This window comes from Pempheris klunzingeri, chromosome 19 (assembly GCF_042242105.1).
Source record: "Pempheris klunzingeri isolate RE-2024b chromosome 19, fPemKlu1.hap1, whole genome shotgun sequence".
NCBI lineage: Eukaryota > Metazoa > Chordata > Actinopteri > Acropomatiformes > Pempheridae > Pempheris > Pempheris klunzingeri.
Genome location: NC_092030.1, coordinates 14,344,845 through 14,367,416, shown reverse-complemented (window position 1 = coordinate 14,367,416; position 22,572 = coordinate 14,344,845). Strand labels below are relative to the sequence as shown.

The window sequence follows — 22,572 nt, the reverse complement described above, 5'->3', positions numbered from 1 at the left end:
TGGCTTTTCTCCAACGGCATCCTCATATTGCAGTACTCAGAAAGGTTGCCTCTATCCCAGTGTCTTTCTCACACAGGCTCTCGTGGCTGGCAAGATGAACATCAAGTGGCTCTGAATTCCTTCATAATTTAAGTTGAGTGTTGTGAAAGATGAGCAACTCCAAATGGTTTATGGGACACGCTGTACGCCACCTGACAACTGTAGCCTCATGCCAGCGCAAGCAAGCACTGCGCAAATTAGTCTGCATGTTTTGCAGGCCTTGCAATGAATACATACAGACTAATGATATCTTTAATCTATTGGTTATAATGTACAGCTAATATAAGTGGTTTGGTGGGTATGATATGTGAATCAAGGAAGAATCTAGCAAAATAAAATTATATGTATTATAACACTTTTCTCTTTTTTTCTAAGTCACCATTATGATCTTGAAGATTTATGTCCGTACGTCTTGTGTAACACTGAGTCACTGTGAGCTTGCAGAGCGACACCACATATAGTTAACAAGAAAATTCTTGTTTGCGTCAATACCACAACAGGATATGCCACTTCCTGTATGAAATGAATGTTAAGATTAAATAATTAGTTGCAAATTGCATTGTTGCCTTAGCGGACAGGCCAAGTCTAAACAGCAGAATGTGTCTACGAGCTACCCAAACGTCCTCCCATGTATTTAAGCAAAGCAAAAGCTATTTGAATTACCCCATTAGCAGAATTATTACATGCTCTGTACTGCCAAAAATAGATGCAATGCAACAAACTCTTAATCCCCTTGAGAGGATTGTGACTCTCTCCAAATTCAACAGGTGGCCTTGTAAAAGATATCACTTTTTCCTGGATCCAGTCTCTGCTGTGCCACTTATGCTGATTGTCTCAGCACTGCTATAAATCCTCGCGTGAGGTTCAGGAAACCGGTGGGTTCTCTGTCCAATCAATTCATATGCATGGACGTGTACTTTCTCGGGAAGAAGGCTGGAGAAGGGGCATCCTTTGAGTAGAGTGAAGTGCTAGGTGCAATGTTCTTTTTGCAAGGAAATCTGCAATATTCCATGTCTTCAGGGCCTGTCACCTTGGCCTCCTTATGACAAACCAAAGAAAACCAAGAGGTATGAAAAGATCAGAGCAGACAACAGTGTAAGGAATAGAGCTGAAGGTGTTTCAGCTGGTGGTCAAAAAGCTGACAGATAATACCTTGTTCCAGTGTTATTTCTCAGTAAGACATAGAAGGAAATGTTTGGTTAAAAGGTTAATCTCCATGGATGACTGCCCTCATCCAGCACAGCGGCTGTGTTTGTCACTCCCTGAGCTTTGCCTCTCCTTTTGCTGCTTGTAATGGAAACCAGCAGGGGTCCAGCCTGGCTCAGTAACAGCCGCTGTGTTTTTCTACCACTCTGTCACCCCGGTCTTGATGAACAGAAGCAGGAGCAGTCCAGGGGGTAGCAGGAGGGAAGGGGCAGCAAAAACCCAGGGAAGCTTGTGCACATCCACCTTCCCCACATCAAAGGGCTTCTGATCAAGATGAATTGCTTGCAGAACAAACCTGCACAGCCCAGTGTGTTGCTTTTTTTTTTTTTAACCAGAAAAGTGCTTGCTTTGTTTTTGTGAATCCTTGCATCCATTGTAACTTTGACAAAACTGGGGAGATGCTCTGCAGAAACAGTCACGCGTAATTTTCTGCAAATCGAACAACATGCAGAGAAGTATTTGAATGAAGAAAATCTTAGTGACAGCCAGTGAGACAAAAGCCTTAATGGGGAATCTGCGAAAGTGGCCAGTAGCCAGACTGCATGGTTGGCTAGGAGCTCCTCCCACCTCCTTTTGCTCTCTCCACGCTGCTGCAGAGGACTCCAGCTCCGCCTAAGCGCTCCACCTCTGCACAGACTGCACAGAGCAACAGCAGCAGCAGCAGCAGCAGCAGCAGCAGCAGCAGCAGCATGTCCAGCTGGAGCCTGAAGCAGCCTGCAGCAGCGCACAGCCTCCTGGGTCATTAACCTGTCCTCTGTGGGATACCTTGAATTCAGACGGATATCAGCTTCTGTTGGAATTAGAAGAGCAGCTATCTTTTTTTTTGTTTTTTTTTTAACCTGTTCCTCTTTTTTTTTTTGGGAGAGCTTTTGTGTTGCCAGGGAAGAGAAAGTCCGATCAGGTAAGCAGTAGATAACCTTGGCTACTTTAGCATGGTTCCGGCGTAGCTCCCCTTTTCCTTTACACGCCTATTTTGTTGGTTCGGCTACACACGCTGAGCCAACCTGCCAAATTAATATTTCCTATGGATGTCTTGTATTAATGCAGGTGAAACATGGCCATTTTTTTTTTTGGCCAGCTCCCTCAAGCTACGAGGGCAGGAAGGGATTTTCAGCAATAACGTACCGTAAAGCAAACTTGGCAACAGGCGAGACAAGTGTTTAGCCACATTATCTGTTACTGAATGTAAAAAGTGAGGTTGAAACCGAAACAGGTGGAGTGCGAAGCATGTGCCGAATGTATGCTTTAGCAAGGTGCGTGTAAAATATTAAAATGAATGGTCGAAAGGTGGAAGTTGTGAGTTATTTGTCTTAAGTTCGCAAGTTTTGGCGGAAATTCCTGCCGAGTATCGACAAAACAGGTTGTCCCCCCTGAATGAATGGGCCGTGTGACCGAGGCAGGCGTGACAAATGTATGTTTGTAAAAGAATTTGTATTCAAAGTGGGTGAGTACACACTGATGTGACCTGGTTATCAGTCCGTCATGTGGACTATGGGGAGTCTAATTGTTGTGCTTTATTTTGAAAGGCTGGACTCCGTGTTATTGTTTGGGCGTCTCATTCATTGAAGTGTATGGACCATTTTTTGGGACATGGTTCACAGTAAAATAGCAGCCTGTGGGCTGATGCAGTGAATTCTGCTTCAGTAACCCTAGAATGATAACCATCAGATGACCTATACTTCATTGAGGCTTTCCAATAATGTGTTATGATGCTGTTTTGGGGGAGGGTGGAGGTCTGCTGCTGGGTCTTGCTTGCTGCTACAGGAAGATTCAGACAAAGTGCAGTTTTACCAGCTGTTGAGAGTCGATGAGCCCTCTTAGCTTTACCTTAATTACTCCTCCTGGTCACCATATCTGTGGGCTATTTAAACTGTAGCCATCCTGTCTAACATTGCAGCCTGACTGCATTCTTCACTGCATTACAGCTCAAAGCAAGTTGTGTGTTTTCAAGGACAACTCGCGTACAACTTTGGCTTTCAGGCTAAGGGAACGAGAGTTCCTCACATTGAGGTTGTGGATTAAAATTTTTCAGCAGAATTGAATGTGTTTTTTTAGGACATCTAGTGGCCGGATGGCAGTGTGTGATGTACAGTGTATGTGCAGAAGTCGCAGGGACATGTGGCTCTTGGCTTCAGGATTCCTAATGTCTTAATTAAATAGCCCAAAACTATACATTCCACACCAGACCTACATGCACCCTCAAGCTGCTCTCATTTTTCTAGCCCTTGACTTCTGACATTCTCCTGAGATATTTTTCACATTTTTTCTGTATTTTTTATTGAAGGCAGGGGTTGGATTTTGTCTTATGGCTGAATTTGTGGTAGTTATGACCCCTGCGTGTGTGTGTGTGTGTGTGTGTGTGTGTGTGTGTGTTTTTACAAGTGAGAAATATTGGACCTTGAGCTTGAGAAGGTGTGGGGAATGTAGACAGCGGGGTCTATCTCTGTTCAAACAAGCGAGGCTGGACATGTGAACGAAGCTAGAATAACCGAAACTGAGGTGCAATTTGAGATATGTGATAAGTGTCTCTTTTCTCTTGAAAATACAGATGGAGCACAGACATTGAACATTTAAGATGAATCTCCCACATGTCTGCCTCTGTTTTTTCCTCCGATTCCCTGCTGGGAGAGTGGAACTAAAGTGTCCCTGGCAACGTGGTCTTAACTTAAAACCCCCTAGACATGTTCTTGACTGACAGCCTGTTGTTCCCTAAAACAGCAGGCCTAGTAGTCTAATGTTCTGCATGTCTCTGATCAGTCATCGCTTCATATGACTCACGCACAATGCCATAAGATGTTAGGCAAGGCTCAGTTTCCTCTGTTGTCGCAGGAACGGTTAAACAAACAGCGAGCCAGTGGGTGCTTTCCTGCCCAAACGGAGTCAGACAGAACAAAGAAAAATGTAAACACGCATTATCTTTACCAACAGGAAAACTGTTCATTCCTATAGAATTAGTAGATTGCAAGGTGGTTGTACTGGAGCCATGAATTACCAGGAGCCTTAACAAGTATCAGGCATTCCTTATCTTTTGTTCCCTTTTTTTCATCAATAAACAAATGTAGGATTTAGAGTCAAATCAAGAATCTCTGCGGCTAAAAGAATGCCTAAAATAACAGCAATATTAAGGCTACCCATGTAGACCCTGTCTTAGGGGAGTAATTGTTCACCCTCTTACTTCCTCTGTTGTTTTCTGGATAATGAGTCTAGATCGTCGGCTAATATTGCCATGTGTCATTGCAGCATCTTGTTGAGAGGCAATTAAAGCTGTGTAAAGAACATAAAGGGGGACATCCAGATGCAAGGAAACAAATGATCTCTCTGAAATGGTGTTGATCTTCTCACTCTCAGTCCAGTTAAACAGGACACACAGAGGGTGAGCAGGGAGGTGTGTGGGTCCGTTTGTTTGCCAGAGAGGGACGATACACATGTGGAGTGTGTGTGTGTGTGTAAGGGGGAAGGGAGGTTGTTGTGGGTGTGAGATTCACCCTGGTGAGACTTGCGCCCTTAGACATTCCTGACATTCCGACCTCCGGGATGCTTGAGGCTCTTCCGTCTTCTTCTAGCATGTCGGGGGCTGCAGATGACTCTGGAGGGCTTTTATGTCGCAAGGCTCACCCCAGCAGGCCCTTTGGTTCAACAGAAACCACATACCCTCTAATTTAGGAGGCCATGGGAACAAGTAGCACTGCGCACATCAGGTCTTCTTTAGTTACATCCTAGGAGGACACTTATATTCTAACAGAGGGCTTGCATGAACTTTTAAGCACTTGTCAGCCTAGACCCCCTCATCATTTTCTTCACAATTTTGAGTAGCTGTTTGAACTTTTATTTTTAACTTACTTTCTCTGTTTTTACTAAAAATGTCCCGATTTTCCTCTTGACTCCGAAAATCATGTATCTCAGATAAAAATGAAGCCAAAATAATTAGCGATGCATAATCCAGTACAACAATTCAAGGTATCTATCTGCTTAATAAGCCCAGTATCCAATATGACATATTGGATCGTACATCCAAGGGCAAAACAGTTTCACTGACGTGAAGAACAGTTCTGTTATTTTTGTGGAAGATGAAATGGGATAAACGGGGGATTTAGATAGGTTACAGTTCTTGTGTCATTTTACACAGTTTTACCTGATCACACAGACACATGATTATGATTATAATACAACTAATGGGCAAAAAGTGATGCCATTGTTTTAACAATGTACCTCATTCTTCTTTCTCTCCTCTTCATACTGCCGTGTGATGAACATCTTGTGACGTTGCAACCCTCTGTGGCCCAGCCATGACAGTTCATCCCAAATCTGCCAGATCACTCAACAACCGCTTCTGACCAAACCTAATTTAGCAAACCAAAGATGTCAGCGTGCAGTGACTTTGCAGAACACGTGTGGAAACCTGGCTCTTGTAAGAACTGCTTCCACCCACTTAGTGCACATCACAAGACTATCGGCGTTCTGGGGGGCAGCGTGCCAGCCTCTTGTTTGAAGAGCAGCCTGGGAGGTGATGAAGAAGCTGGAGTAACAGCACCCTCGCCCTACAGCAAGCCAACCATCGCTGTCAAACCTACTATGATGAGCCTTGACACCAATGAGTCGATGACTGATGTCAACATGAACATAGAGCAGGTGATTCTCTTAAATGACTCTTTCCCGTAACAAGCCACAGAGTTTATTACTGTAAAGAATGATATGTCTGTTCTTTAATGTGTGATTGTGTTTATGTGTGACAGGAGAACACAAAGAGCCCAGTTGAGCATTTGGGCCTGAAGAAGCTTTTGGACCTGTCGTCTCTTTACATTGACAGTAACGGCTGCAACAAGGCCCATCGAGAGGCGGTTCTTCAGAGTCCTGAAACCAAGATGGATTACAACAATGGCCTCTCTCTGGCTTCCTTATCCCCCACCATCCTGCCCAAAGACTCCATGATCATCAGCAATATCTTTGTCACCCAGGAGGAGGGCAGAGGGTCTCAGAGTTTAAAGAAGAATGCTAATGGAGAAACCTGTAGACAACAGAATCCAACCACCCATAGAACCAAGAGCACTTATAATGGAGGTAGTGTGACTACCAAGGCAAATTGTGAGGAATCTCATCAGGCATCTGTGGAGATACCCTTTTCTGTGCCTGTATCTCCTTCCAGTCCTGCCACAGTCCATAGCAATGGTATCAGCAGTGGGAGTACTACTACTCTTGCAACTAAGACATCCAGCACTTCCTCCACAACAACTTTAAGCGTGGACACGACTCACCACAATCCTCCGCCATCCCTCCACTCTCCTCCTGCCCTGTCTGAACAGACCAGGCTATCGGACTCCTCTTGTTCTTACCGTAGTAGTACAGATTCACTTCCTGGGGCAGAAGGGTTAGGAGGAAGACAAGTTAGGTCAGGGAGCCCCCAAAGACCATCAGGCATGGGTAGATCACAGTCAGCTCCCACCTCTCCCAGTGGACAGCCAAACTTGGAACCCATTTATGCAGAGAGCACCAAGAAAAAACGCAGGCCGCAAGTAAATGGGGTACAATCCCAGCCTGATTCCCCAAACCAGAATAAGAATTCGTCCCAGAGCTCTGAGTTGGAGCTTTCAGGAGAGAATCAACGGGCCACCATCACTGTCATGGCCACTCACACAGAGGAGAATAACAGGACTTTTTACCTGAGCAGTCCAGATTCAGCCATCAGCACCCAATGCCACTTCAGCCCGACAGCACGTAAAGACCTCACCAGCCCGGCCTTCCGCTGGCCCAGCCACAGCGTGCCCTCCTTGGCTACAGAAACCAGCCACACCCCAACTCTCCACCCCAAGCCTCAGTCAAGCCCACCCATTCCCCCGAAAAGGACCACTCGTTCCCCCAAACTTGGCACCTCCAGCCTCTCACCATCCATCTCCTCTCCGGTCCCTCTTCCTGATCTCCCTAAACTGGGCATCTCCAGCCTCTCAACATCCATTTCGTCTCCCATCCCTCTCCCTGAGCTACCCATGCTTTTCCTTGTCTCTGCTAGAGAGGGCCACTTTAAAGTTCATACAGAGAACCACAGCGCCACAGCATCCGAACGCTGGCACAAGCCCCACCACCAAAGTTCTGGCTGGAACTGCCGCATTGAGGAAGAAGAGGAGGAGGAGGAGAGAGAGCGGAAAGAGGGGGAGAAGAAGACGCTGGCCGCCAACCCGGGAACAACCTCTCGGGTGACAGGCCTGGTCAATGGTGCCGCTGTCTGGAAGGAGGCCAGGGACTGCAATGCCCACAGCAGCCCCCCTCCGATGACAGAGCCAGGCACGGCCCCCCCAACTGCCCCCAACAATGGTGCCTGTCAGGGGGAGACTGAGGGCACCGGTGCAGAGGAAGAGGGCAAGCATAACGGGAGCATGCCGGCCAGGCAACCGTTGCATGGCGGCTCATCAGAGCTGCTGACATCAGGGAAGGAAGTTGCCAACAATGAACCCAATCCACCACCTCCCCCACCTAAGAAACTGCACAGGTAGGAATAACAAAGAACTTTATGTTTGCTATTTACGCAATCAATTATTAATACACAAATAAGATTGAACACTAGTACTGTATCTGGGTAGGACTATATTTAATACATGTCAGAAAAATATATGGTTTATTTTCATGGGTTAATCTTTTTCAGTTAACCATGATGTCAGAAGTAATGACAAGTGGGAGGTGTGAGGCCATAACACTGCTTACTCAATTTAACCAATAGATACAAAAGGTATTCAGTTTACAATATGAAGCAATGCAAACTGAGCAGTTCTTAACAATTGGGAAGCTATGACCACTGGATGACACACATTTTCTTTAGATAATGGACTTATTATCCATTAATGATTAATTGCATCTCAACAGCGCCATTCAGCAAGTTTTTTTTTTTTAAAGTGAAGTTTCCAGATTCACCTATATTATATTTTGTTTCAAAGCTTTGTTTAGCAACTGAAAAGTAGTGCAAAATCTTAAATCTGTTTACATGTGATTTCTAACAAATGACTGAGTTCAAATTATGCTCTTTATGCTAAATAAGGGCAGTAAATGCACCTGCCATCTTGAGAAAGGCTTGCTCTTAAATATTGTTTATGATAAAGAAATATGCAAAAGAAAAAGTCTAGTAGGTATAATTACACACGAGTATACACTTAGTGTTGGAGGAATACCATGCATTTATAAGATAAGTCAGACTTTATTTATCCCCCACCAGGGAAATGTACTTGTTACAGCAACAGAGGAGACAGAAAAGGTACAGAAATAAAGTGCCAGTAAAAGAAAAAACGTGTGTGTATTGCACAGGATATTGCAAGTGGTCACATTGTAGTAAGGAAACAAAAACAAAAATGAGTGGTGATAAAGTGCAGGTGATGGCTGTGATATTGTCGTGAGATTTATGTTACACTATTGTTAAACAGTCTAATGGTAGTGGGGATGAACCATTATAGCACATATGTGCATGCCTGTCCCTCATTCTTCTATCTGTGACTTACATTAGAGTTAATGGGACTGCAACTCAGCCATGAGATTGTGATTTCATTGTATTATATAATTCAGTACGTACACCATGCACTCAGCTTACAGTGAATGCATATATGCATTTTGCTCTCTAATGGGACAGTATAAAGTGCTGGTGCTGCTTATGGAGTAGAAGCTATAGTGTGACTGTGCACGCTCTATGTGGACTTACATGCATCTTACTGGAGTCATCTGTGTGAATCTTACTGTGCCTTCTCCTTTCATAGCATCATTATTCAGCCTTGAATCAGCCTCCATTCTAGCGCCTTGTGATCATTCAACTATTCCGTCATACTCCTCAATGCATGCCTTGTTCTATTCATACTAGTAGTGTGACTTTTTCAATTCTAATTAACACACAAAATGGGTCTGTTAAATAGTCCCCTGCTGTGTCACGTTGCTGTAAAATTGTTTTGGCTGCGGGACAATAGACAGAACTATATAAAAATAGGCCTTGTTCCATTGATGTTGTAATACAAAGAAAAAGAAGTCATTGGCAGGTGTTTAAATGTATCAAATGATCATATTTGCGTTGTTGGCACAATTTTGCTTTAAATTCTTGATGTTCACATGTTGCTTCTGGAAAGCAAATCCTGTTTATCAGCAGCAGTGTTTACTTGCAAGTTATGAAGAATGATAACTTTTCACCTTTATTTAAGACTTGCACTGTTGTGACCTATTCTACAAAGGGCTCCTAGTCTACGTCGCCGTTTATTAGCAGCAACATTTGCGCACACGCTTTCTGCATGAGGCCAAGAATACACTCCTCCTCTGAGTCAGCCACCCAAAGTAGACACATAGAAGAGGCCCTGTGCCGCACTTATTAGAGCATCAAATGATCTCCTCAAAATACACTTTGCTTTGTTTCAGACAGCATGATGAGGTGTAGCACACGACTGTGACTTCCTCAAGAGAAACAGATGTTCTACGAGAGTCAGCTAAAGCTGCATGGGAATGTTTTACTGTCAAAAACACAGACTGCTGATCACATTTCAAGGGCTCTTATCTTTGCGGTAATTCTAGTAAGGACCTATCTCTGCTGTTATGACATTGCCGACATTCTGCACTGATAAAAATACACCTTGCTGAGACACGTGTGGGAACGCGACTTGAGCTAGCCAGCGCCAGTTGTGGCTTTCTTGTGTTCCAAGTTTATCAGCGGGTTTAGTGTGTTTAATCAACAAGTGTCCCTGGTCCCCAGGCAGGCATGCTCTGGAAACTCGATGACGAAGTGCTGCAGGGAATCAGAATCTAAATCTTGTCTGCAAAGCAATCAAAACTTCATGAAATGATTTATTATTGACAGAAAAGGGAATGTTTGTGTGTGGAATGAACAGAAAACATTCACAATACAAAGACACACATGCACCCTGTGAAGCAGCATTTTGGTGTGCTGAATCATTTAAAAGCCACAGATGGTTTGAAAAATCTGCTTCCCAGAGCCTTTGATCACGGTGGAAGCCAAATTTTCCCTCTTTTATTCTTCGTAACCAGACAACCTACATATCATGTGGCTGGTCATCCTAAGAGGCATGAGTGTTTGTCCATGTGCCTGTGTCATGCGTGAGTTTGTGAGTGAGTACTCTTTAATGGGGGAAGGCGTGTCAACTGGTCAGTGAAGGTTGCCAATGGGAGGGGCGTTAGTGAACAGATTGTTGCCCCGGGCAACTCCCAAACTGTCCCAGTCGGTTGCCACCAATAGAAATAGAATTTATAGATCAGCCATGTGGATTTAAGTCCACTGAGTTGCCTTTTGCTCTCTAAATCATCGTTCCAAGAAGCACTGCCCCTCCCTCCACATAGCCATCCTGATCCCCTCTGTGCAGCAGAGCAGATAGCATCTTGTTGCTGCCTGACAGACCTAAAGCTGCTCTAAAGTGAACTACTAGGTCAATGTGTGCTATATATGAGATATGGGTGCTTTAATTTTGCGCATCTAATGGGTGCTGTTGCTTTTCCTACTGAGAGAGACTTTAAATACACATGTGACTCGTGTGGAGCCAGGGTTGTGTTACTACACATGCTGGGACTTTAGCGAGCCACCAGTCTGATCCAGGGGCATTTTGCGCCCGCCACCTCGACAAGGACCTCTGCCTGTCCAGCATGAGGTAGGCACCTGAAGGCATCTCTTTTTTTCATAGAAAGACACTTGAAGTGATCTATCATTAGATTTGTGAGGGGAGGTGGTGATGTTGTTGTTCACACAGGAAAATGGTTGAAGAGTTCGAGTGTGTCTCAGGAAGATCGTAATAAACCACAGAGCCTTCATAGGTAAGCACAGGCCGCAGCTTATTTTCACACCTCTGTCAGGAACTCGGTAGTCAAAATTCAGAGGTGGCTTATAACATCAGTGACGGATGGCATTTGGTCAACTTGTTGCTCGCTTTTTATTTCCTCACTTTCACACCCTGCTTTACTTTCTTGCTTTAGTTTCTTCTAATCCGTGCCCACTGAGATCATCTTACCCTTTTATTTAAGACCATCTTGTTTGTGATGGCTAGAGGAGAGGAAAGATGAAGAGGATGAGAGGCGAAATTGATTAACAGCATTTTGTTATTTTATGTAATGCCGTGCAAGTATATGAAAGTGGGTTGTAATGCATAAAGAACGAACAGAACTGACCGAGAAGATAACAAGGCAGGAGCAGTTCGCAAAAGATAACAAGAATTGGTGTCAAACATTAATGGATCTTTGTCTCAAAGGCCCGGTTTATATGGCTTTATAGCCATGGTAACTATCCTACAATCATAGTATAGGAACAATGCATTCCATTCTTCTCTGCTCTGCATTGTCACATACAGAAATTGCACAATAACAAAAACACACGCATGATAACAAAAAGAAGAATCTGACTGTTGGAAGTGGTTTCATTATATTTTACAGGGGTTCATGAAACCACATAAACCTGAGTGCAATCTGAGTCGGCCTGCTTTTCTACCTGACCCCACTTCATGTCAAAACCCACAATTCTACGTCAACATTAATGCGTTGTGTGTTATCAGGCTACCATATTTAATTTCATCACTCTTAATGTTGTATAACCAGCTTATATTCTGACTTCATTATCGTCTCAACATAAAATACAACTGGAAAGTGAATGTGCATTTGCACGTCTCTGTATGTGAGCAATTGCATTTAACGAATGGACATGCAGAACTCTCAGATGTCATCGTTTTATATATTTACGTACAACAGAGGAGGCACTAAGTGAAGCCAGTTGTGTGAGTGTGATCCACAACAACAACAAGGCTGCAGTTTGGCTTGGGTCTTCTTTTACTCTGTCACACTGCTGTCTGGCCCTAGTTAGCTGTAACCCCAATCTGATCCCTTTTTAAAAACTCCCTCAGCTCCTCTCACACAGCTTTATTAATACCGCACACATGTCAGGGTAGCATGTGTGTGTCAACAGTTCCAGCGTGTTACTGACTGTCGCATGATTGTTTACATTCTAAATCTGGGTTACTGTCGTTGCCGGGCTGATTGCGGACCACAAACCTTGTCTGACGTGTTCACTGGGGCGATGATGATGATGACGATGATATCTCACGTAGACTTTAGCAAAGGAAGTGAGGAAATAAGCAATTAAGATGTTTAGGCTAAAGCTGGGCATTCCAAGTTTGAATTTAATTAAAATCCTTCATTATTTTAACGCTGACCACATCTGCTTTCAGATAACCAGTGCTTTTGGTGCTGAAATGATTAGCCCATGAATTGAGCAGTCTGAAAATATTTTGGTAATCGATTACTTTTTCAAGCAAAAATGCCAAATATTTGTTGTTGGCAGCTTCTCAAGTGTTAGGATTTGCTGTTTTTCCTTGACTAACATTGCAAATTTCCCCAATGTGGGACGAATAAAGGTTTATCTTATCTTACAATAAACTGAATACGCTGGGGTTTGAACTGTTATTTAGACAAAAACATTTTATAGATCAAGCAATTAGATGATCTGATAGTGAAAATACTTGTTAGTCACAGCCCTTAAATGCTTGTATATTTAGATACTTAGATGTAAACCTAATCTGAGTCAAGGGCTTTTTTTTTTTTTTTTGCATGCCCTTGCTCTGAAGGCTTATTCATCCATGCACATCCTCCCGCAGGACATAACCAGTGACATTCTTTCACCAAGGAAAATCTCATGTTTTGGATACAAATCTGAGAGATGTAGAGTGAGACATGCACAGGCACACACATGCACATAGGCTCATAATTCCTGCGCCCATTACCATTTCGCCCCTACCTCAGTGTTTCCACTGCCTTTCATCACTGTTCTTTTTTCTGTAAAACGATAGCAAATCCTTTAGCTAACTGCCTGCAGAGAATACCTAACCCTTTGTCTCCCCCCTGTGCTCCTCTCCTTTTTCTCCTTCTCACCCGTTTGTTCTGCTTATTTATGGTGGAATTGAAGTCTGGGACGGGCAGATAAATGGATAGAGGAGTCATTTTGTGATGGAAGAGTGGAAAGAGAGATGAAGGAATAGCATTGGTCCCTCCTTGCCTGAGCCATTAGCGGGTATAATGAGACAAGTGAATGGCTGCCACTCAGCCTAATTGGTCACCTTGATTAGGAAGTCTCCTCATGCACATTTTTCATTGGTATTATAAGTGGCCATCATGGCAGTCAGGCACACTGAACAAGGAGAATGTAAAGCTTCTTTCAGGTAAATAGAAAGAAATAATCTCTCAATCTCAAGCAGTAACACACACCCTTGCTTTGCAGTGCTTTTGCTGCTTCTGCTTCTTAAAACTATTTTGTGTTATTTTCTGCCTTTATCTATAGTCTAGGGTAGAAAGATGACAGGAAAACAAAGGGAGAGATGGGAAATGACATGCAACAAAGGTCCCCAGCTGGATGCAAACCGAGAACGTTGCAGTTCATGGTCTATGCCTTAACCTCTAAGCCATTAGGGCACCCTGCTGCTACAGCTTTACCTGGTCAAGTGTGACCAATAGGTAATGATAGCTCATGTTAGCAAACTGTAGATAGATCTTGCTGCGTAACTGACATTTTTCTGACTTCATGACCCCTCACTACTTTGCCCTCTGTCGCTACAACATATGCTCCCGTGAGGTTAGAATTTCAATAGTTTTATCACAAAAGTAGAACAAAAAGTAAACACACTATATCTCAGCCGGAGCTGCGTGGTTTCCTGCTTGTGGTCTCTCTTAGTTCACTCTCATGCAGGTTGCCTTGTGTCTTATAAAGAGTAAGGATTTGATAACACACTCCTGTAACATTGTAGTGCTCATGATGGACAGTTAAAAAAAAAAAAAAAAAAAAAACTCAAATATGCAGAACCAGAGATAGCGTCTTTCTTATACCACGCATTCTGCTTCCTTGCCAAATCCTGGTGCCTACATTACCCACAATGCAACTGGAGCACTGACAGTTCAGTTGGAGTTTTAGGCATGTTATGCAAGTAGTGCCTAAGGTAGCCTCAAACGCTTTAGCCCAACGCACAGATATGGGTATGGGAATCTTGATAAATGTAAGGAAATCCAGTGTGCCATTACCCATTATGGGCAGTGTTCAGCAAAAGTTATATAGTCTATTAGTAATAACTGTCATCAAGAAGGGGTGCCAATATGAGAAATATTGAAAAATACAGCCGTATGTGAGAGGCTGATAACATGCCATCACATTATTGTGTTTTCGGTTTTTGTAAAGCTTGTTTTAAATGACCACCAAATCAGGAAGTGTGTCTCTCTAACAAGGAAGTGAAATCACTCCTGACCGCACATGTTCGTCATCTAAAATGAAGCAACATGACCTTTCACGTGGACTTAGTGCAGCTAAGAAGACGTCAAGGGGAAGTGGAGTGGTTCCACATTCATACAGAAATGATTGTTTTGAAAAGTTGACACATACACATACACATACAAACAGCCATGCAGACACAGAAACAGTATACAGAAAATATAGCTTGAATTCAAGTTTTTTCATAATTTGTTAGTCCCATCATATCTATTTACCCCATATCGGTTGTTTTCTTCATTACAGAGTGTGTAGTAAGATGAGTGGCAGCAACATGGAGCTGGACCGTTGCAGTCAACAAGGGTCAGTAGAGAGCCCGACTTCATCTCTACTGGGTCTGGGCAGCGCTAGCCTACCCACTGCCTCCACCGACAACCTGACTGCTGACACTGGTAAGTACCACTTACGTCACAATATTCTGACCAGTTTAAGGAGATTTATTTAAATGTCTGAGTGAATCGAGTTCATGTGTTGCAATAGAAACATGCTCAGGGAGTCCAAGGATCATATTTGTCTGATACCTTATCTCATTAATCAAAGAATTTGTAGTTTATTGAGCACGTTAGGTACTTTCCCCACAGTTTTTACTGACGTGTGAATGGGATGCGTCAGTCGATATGCTTTTGGCCTGTGTGTTCATCGTCTTGCTGTTCAGACGCTTTTTCATCATGTTTAACTATGGGGATCAACTTTGTCCAGTGTGAAACTGTGCATCAGTGGTGGAAATAGGAAAGCACTGCAAGGTTTTACAGCAGCAGCCTGTCAGCTTATCTCTACTCTTCCTTTTTCATCAAGTGCACATATACAGTTAGTTTTGACTGGATGTTCGTTTTCATGACTAAGATTTCTACAGTCATCAAACCTGAGACGTGGCTCAGAATGAGTGGTATGTGCCCTTGGTTTAGAAATTATTGTCATCCTTCACATACCAGCTTGAAACCTCTGTGGCACTCAGACACTTGTAATTGCTGTAACTTCCTGGGCAATGTTGTTTGAAGAGATAATTATGGACTTTGATAACGAGGGAAAAAGGGCTTGGCTACAGCCGACGGTAGACTTTTTTTTTTCTTTCCCCCCGTGAAAGCAGTTATTGAAGACTGCACCACCCAATTATGTCAGTATCTCTCTCTTCTACTGTAATGTGAAGTTCCAACTTTAAGTCTTTAATTGACAAATGGATCATAATTTGATGGAGGATGTTTTGAGTGTCAGCTTGAACCCTGGATTGTGGAAATTTCCAGCTCTTTTGAGGAAACGAGGTATGTGTTTGCACTGAAGGCTAAGCAGTAGGCAGTGACAGAAGGGTTGTAGTTAATTAATAATATTCACATCTGTCACCCAGGAATATGCAAGTTCGTGAGAACTGTAAGGTTAGGGAAAATAAACTCACAAGTACACTGAGAATCAAAAGTGTGAATCCTTTGACAAGAAAAGCCTCCATTGGACTTTATCTGTATCTGTGCTTGGAAACATGTTCACTTTTTTTTTTTGGTTGAGAAAATCAATACCACTCTCTCATCTGTCTGTTCAATATGAAGCTACAGCCAACAGCCGGTTACCTTCACTCAACAAACAGACAGAAAAAAGGAGGACACAGTTAGCATGGTTCTGTTTGAGGGTAGTAAAATCAGCTGTTTCCCCTTTTCCAGTCCTTATCTTATGCTAAGCTATACTTATCAGGCTGCAGTCATCTAATCTAACTGTCTATATTGTTTGTGTCAGTTTGTTATATTTCTGTTCCTGTCCACTGGAGTATTTTTGTTCCTGTTAGTACAATTCCTTTTTAAGTTTAAGTTTGTCCTTTATATACGCAGTACACTGTACTTGACTGAGACCTTGACATTGCCACAATGCTTACTTTCATTTTCAGTAATTGATTCGATGGCAGACCCGCTGATGAAACGTCTTTTTCTTTATTCTTAGGTTCTCGGGATGCTTCACGGATGTCTTGTTCCTCTCCGTTTCCTAGAAGTCCAGTGGCGTCAGCTCCAGGGTCTCCTCATCCACCCTCTTTAAACACCTTAAGTAACCAGCCACCTCCACTCCCAGAGAAAAAAATGGTCAACCGCACCGTGTCGGCACCCGATAGTGCAAATGGAAAACCCTTCGTCCGAGCCTACCCACGGCTCCCCTTCACTGGCTCTGAGAGCAACGTGTGCCGACCTACTGATGTTAGCTCCAGGTCCAGTTTACCATCCAGTCCTGTGGATCCACGACCCATTTTCTCTTCCAATGAGTCTCTGGAGCGATGTCATGCCCTAATAGGCCGATCCTCAAGGTCCCGGACACTGGATGAACCACTGAAGACTCACGGGCGGCTGGGTGTCCACTGCCGAAGCAGCATCACCTGTTCCTCCTCCCCACAACTCAGTGCGCCCTTCTCAACCTCAGAACAAGGTTCGGCACCAAATTTGGGCTCCAGCCTTCAGCTCCAGACCCTTCTTAGTAACATAGACAGTAGGGAGGGCGTGTACTCCAAACTGGGAGGCCTGTACGCTGAATCTCTGCGGCGCTTGGCTCTAAAATGTGAAGATCACTTCACTCGCTCCCAGAGGAACCCACTTAGATTTGAGGAGAGCAACTGGTCTCTGTTCAGGCTCACCTCTAACAAGCCGAGCTGCAACGCAGGAGATGCTGTGTACTACTCTGCTGCCTGTGCCTCAGACCCAAGCAATTCCTACGCTGTAAAGGTAAATCCCTAAATAATCAATTTCATAAAATTAATGTCAAATATGTGTGTGGTGTAACAATGTCCACTTCCACAACACCGTGAAGTTATAATCCTTAATATTTGAATCTTGATTTATTTGGTGATACCTGTGATTACTGGTGGTAAAAGCCACCAAACCATTTGGCCACTTTTTTTGTGAAGCAGCAGCAATAGGAAGTGTTAGGCTTACATTAACAGTAACTTCATACAGCCCTGATACAGCATTACAAGAGCGAACAATAAACAGTGAGGGCTAACGTCAGATATGTTAGATATTATATAGATGTTCCTGTGAACCCCTTATATATGGGCAGGTCATTTGCAGAAATGGTGGACCCCACTTCCACTTGCAAGGAAAACACATGTATAGAGAGGTAATGTAAATGTAAATACACCGAATGGCTATTGCTGAAAAAAAGTAGACCATAAATAGGATCAAAAACAGGATCTGAATTCACGAAAATCTTAAAAGAATATAGCTGTAGTGTTCAACAGAGACATCCTGACCACTTAGTAGCTCGATACAGTTTAAATGTTTAATTGGTTTTGACGGGGACGGAACGGTCCGTTGGAGTTGGTGATATTTGAACGCCTCTGTCAGCATATATTTGGATGTTTTAGACTTTCAACACTTTAAAGTGAGACAATAAGTATAGGATTGTAAACAAGTGTGAGTTCTGTGTTTGGCTGTCTGGCTGCGGCGAAGTCGAGGGATTTTGTAAAGTGCAGATCATGTTTATTCTCTCCACTCAGAAGTTCACTCAAGATCATCTTTACTGTTGTTTAAGGAATATTTTACACTGACTGTGTTGTAAAACGATCCTTTAAACAGGGTGTAGAGTTTAAGGATACAATGATGGGATTAAAACAGGGCGGTGGTCTTAGTTTGTTCTTAGGCTGCAGATGGGATGGCCCCTCTACAGCACAAACGAATGAGGGCATGCAGTGTAAACAACCAGGGTGTGGATTCAGTCTCACTGACCTTTGTCCTAAAGTCATTAGTGCTCCACAAAGCAGGGCTGTTTGTACAGTATGTGTTGTGCCACGCCGTGGGTGCCCACAGTCTTGCTTAATATCTCTAGGCCCAATTAATCTTTACATTCCAGGCAGGATTTACAGTCAGTTGTCAAGGCCAAGACACACACACACACACAAACACATTACCCAATACCAACCATGTAGAATGAGGCCATCCAGCAAAAAAACTTGGATTGATCGATATTCAGTCATGCTACCAGTGTGTTGGTGACTGAAAATTGAACCCCAATGAAAGTAGAGTTTAGCCCCATTAACCACAAAGAAGAGATTATATTCGTAAATCCTACCCAACGCACAATGAAAACATTGAAAGTGAAATTTCATGAAAGATATTTGTTTTAGAATTTTGATGGAACGTCTTCTTCAGATGTTTCATTTTTCCCACAGCTTGCAGGAGAGTGACAGTCCAGACCTGGCATCAATTAGCCCACTAGTGACTTAAAAAAGCTTTTCAGTTGAGGATTGGATTTAAATCTGAATCTAGAACGGACATTGATTTCACTTGAATGAGAGCAGAAACTAAATTGGCATTAACCTTGGAACCTGACTAACAAGAATTCTTTTCACATGTTTCTTGGCTCCTCTCCCTTTCCCGTCTCTGTGTGGGGAAACCTGCCCCCCGCCTTCTCCTTTGCTTCACCCTTTCCTCCCACTGCCCTTCTGTATTTATACCCCTCCAGATCTGTAAGAGTCCATCCATGGAGGCCAAACAGAGCCATCTCTACAGTCTGTCAGTGCAGCAGAGTATGCCTCCACACTTCAACCTCCAGCAGGACTGTGGCCACTTTCTCGCCTGTGTCCCCCAGAGCATGTTGCCTTCAGATGAAGTCTCTCTGCCCGCCACACCTGCTTCATTGCTGCCTCAGCCCTCTACGTCTGCACCTGGCCAACAGGTAGACAGAGAGCGAGTGGTGGTCATCACCTCTGAGATCCCTCAGCAGACAGCAGCTGACTTTGTGAGGGAGTGGGCAGCATTCCACAAAACCCAGCCAGAGGCCTACGAGCGCCGTGTGTGTTTCCTCCTCCTGCAGGTCTGCAATGGCCTGGAGCACTTGAAGGAGCATGGGGTCACGCACCGTGACATCTGCCTCGAAAACTTGTTGTTGGTGCCTCATCACCGCAGGCCTTCCCAGTTCCCCCAACCAGGCACCACTGACAACAGCACCAGTAACGGTTCGAGTGGTGTAGACACTCAGCGCCACCTTCCTCGACTTCTGATCAGCAACTTTGCTAAGGCCAAGCGCCGCTCCTCCGAGGATGCTGCCTCAACCACTGTGGATCCTCGCATCAAACGTGACCACGCCAGATTGGCACCTGAGATTCTCTCAGCAGCCCAGTACCGTAAATTTGACGAGTTCCAGACAGGCATCTTGATCTATGAGCTCCTCCATCAGCCCAACCCATTTGAGGTGAGTCCGGCTCTGAAGGAACAAGACTACCGCTGTGAGGACTTGCCTCCAATCCCTTCCATGTCCCTTTACTCAGCCGGCCTCCAGAGGCTGGCCCAGCTCCTGCTCCAACCTGACCCCATCAAGCGCATTCATATCCAGGAGGCCAAGCGCATACTGCAGAGCCTGCTCTGGGGCCCCAGGAAGGACCTGATGGAGCAGCAGTGGGAGAGACATGGACAGGGGGGAGGCTTTGTCAGGGGATCCCGACACGAGGGCCTCCTAAACTGGCTGGATGTGAAACGGGCATTGCTGATGATGAAGTTTGCAGAGCGCTCACTGGAGCCCGAGAGGAACGCGGAGCTGGAGGACTGGTTGTGCTGCCAGTACTTTTCCTCGGCCCACCCTCTGTCTCTCTGCCATACTGCTGAACTGCTCTACTCGCTAAAGTGACAGCTCACTTTAGGGTTAGAAATGTACGCGAGTGGAGCCGAAGTAACGTGTGAATGTGTGTATGAGAAAGACCAATAATGTCAGCGTTAATGTCTAGACACTGTTGACGGGTCTAGACAATGTGATCCCTTGGTGATACTGTGAACCTACCCACCTGTTTGCGCTACTGCTTCATGCATGAGAGCCGCTGATCGACCTAGCCTCCCACTCTCCACCTTTTACACCAACTGTATCCTGCTGCAGACCGTCAACACAGAAAAGACCAGTGGAAATTCTGCTGTTTTTACATGTTCTTGAAACAGCTATGGACAATAGCACTAAAACATTCACTTCCGGACTAGAATCCCTTGATGCTGATAAATCAGTATAAAGGAAGAATATGGACAGTATTCAAAATTCTATAATACACTTACCAAAGTTTTATGTTTAACACTGTGTTGTGTGTATTTATTAACTATCAATTAAGACATTTTACCCACTGAGAAGAGGCTAATAATTCATTATTTTACTTTGTTTCAACCATCTTTGTAAAGTAATGCTACGTAAATGTGCAGCTAACTTTGAACTTGTCTGATATCTTAATTAAAATATGAGGTCACTAGCAGACTTACACTGTTGCACCTTTTCCGTCATGTTTATTCATGAGCACGTAGTGCTGTACTGTATACTGTGTAAACAACACAAATTCAATTTTTCCTTAACTGAATCCATAGACAATTGTGGAATAATGCCTATTCCTCAGTGAATAATGGTGTACTAGTAAGAAAGAACAGCACAGGGTTCTAAGTCCATGTTGTCTCAAACTCCCTGCTAGACAGCATTGTCATAATAAAGATTTGGTATAAATTAATCATAAACCAGACTGTCTAATGCGACTCCATAGTAACTGGATTGACGAAACTATTGGCAATGTTAGTGATTGCTTCTACTGAATGGATGCCCAGTTTTTCCATATGCTTACTTTTAGTATATATTTAAATGTTTTGACATTTGTCACAGTGCCTTGTGTTCTTTGTATATGTTACAGTGACTCAGAAGCCAAATGTAAATATTACTGCTCATTCGTCCTTCGTGAAACTGGCATTTCACAGAATGTTCTTGAAACAATTTTGTACAGTAATTTGTAGAGGATACTAGAAGGAAAAAAAAATGAGCCCAAGCAGGTCTTTAAAAGCCATGAATATGAGCAGCAGTTAAGAATATTTATGATATCATTTGTTATCCTGTAGTAGCCACTGGAATTTCTGTTTATTTTCATATGTGGTTTATCAAGTTTTTTGGCACCACCTGTGTAGGCTGCAGATAAAGTTACGGCTATTTTATCACCAACGAAGAATTTCTTAATAACGTCCAGATTAGCAAAAACTTAACAGCCTGCATGCAGGTTTCTGTCCGTGAATGACTGTTTCTAATGTTCAAGAGTAAAAAAACAAAAACATGGTCAGATGTCACAACTAATACGTTATTGATTTGAATTATTTTGTGTGTGCCTCACCTATTTGCATCTATCAATAAACTGTGCATATATTTTCTCACAGTACTATTATGGTGTTTAGATTTTTTTTTTTTTTTTTGATGCACCCCTTTTAATGATATGGCCTACAATAAGTAGTTGCATAAGTTGCTTCATAGCCTTTACTATAGAATGGACGGTACAGCGATGACAGGAAATTAAGGTCTGACTGGAGTCCAGTCAGGGGTTCATTACTCTTGTGAGAAGTGTAGGAAGTGTAGGGTGTTATTTTGATGCGAGCGTGACTGCATACAAAGTAATCCAGTCTTTGTTGTTAGTCTTGTTTCTCGCCTTACTCTACTTTCCGGCTTAGAATTCCTATTGCTCTAAAGTCCATCATGCAAGACTGAGTGCCATCTATTGTAATTGCAGAATGAAAAACCGTAACCTTGTGACAACCAGTGAAATTTGTGAATGCCGCTCGCATCAGGCAGTGTGGAAATCCTCAGCAGGAAACGATATTGCAACTGAGCACCTTCTTTTTTTTTTCTATTCTTCCCGCTGTTTGGTGAAAATATACGTATTACTTTTTATGTTAGGTTGCTCTTTCCAAGATCATTTCTAAGCTCTATGAAATCTATAAGTTCTCTCTGCAGTGATTAAAGCAATTTATCCAATTTTCCAAACTGAAAGAAAATCTAAACGAGGACAAAACTCCAGTCCGCTGCAGGAGATGCATCGACAGACAGAAAGCTCTGCACTGATCAACACAACAGGTTGGACGTGTTGTGGAATTTCAATTTGAGTTTGGAGCCTCAGGCCAAAAACAGACCCCAGATTTCTCCCCCCCCACCCACCCAATCCCTCCCCAAGTGCTGCCCCCGCACACACCCCCCCATGTAGCTTTCTGCTTCACATCGCGCCTTCAAAACCACTGGCTGCTCCCTTGTCATAGGTGGAACTTTGTTGCTATGGTGCTTTGACCAATGGAATGGCATTTCTAGGAACGCAGTCAGTCTCTGTCTCCCTC

At 43.6% G+C, this 22,572-nt stretch overlaps 1 protein-coding gene across 1 annotated transcript; it reads left to right on the top strand.

Moving 5' to 3' along the window:
* The first annotated feature begins 2,092 nt into the window (after positions 1-2,092).
* On the top strand, positions 2,093-21,629 carry LOC139218777 (inactive tyrosine-protein kinase PRAG1-like). Its single transcript, XM_070850459.1, has 6 exons — positions 2,093-2,146; positions 5,530-5,874; positions 5,979-7,726; positions 14,747-14,892; positions 16,424-17,190; positions 18,929-21,629. Exons 2-6 carry the CDS (start codon positions 5,605-5,607, stop codon positions 20,087-20,089), a joined length of 4,092 nt encoding a protein of 1,363 aa, XP_070706560.1. The 5' UTR covers positions 2,093-2,146; positions 5,530-5,604; the 3' UTR covers positions 20,090-21,629.
* Positions 21,630-22,572: the final 943 nt, after the last annotated feature.

What these genes read in the sequence shown, in the direction of transcription:
- LOC139218777 (XM_070850459.1), top strand. Translation starts at nt 5,605, where the DNA reads ATGTCAGCGTGCAGTGACTTTGCAGAACACGTGTGGAAACCTGGCTCT. An exon ending in TCAACATGAACATAGAGCAG is followed by an intron (nt 5,875 to 5,978) that starts GTGATTCTCTTA and finishes TATGTGTGACAG; the next exon opens with GAGAACACAAAGAGCCCAGT. An exon ending in GCAATTCCTACGCTGTAAAG is followed by an intron (nt 17,191 to 18,928) that starts GTAAATCCCTAA and finishes ATACCCCTCCAG; the next exon opens with ATCTGTAAGAGTCCATCCAT.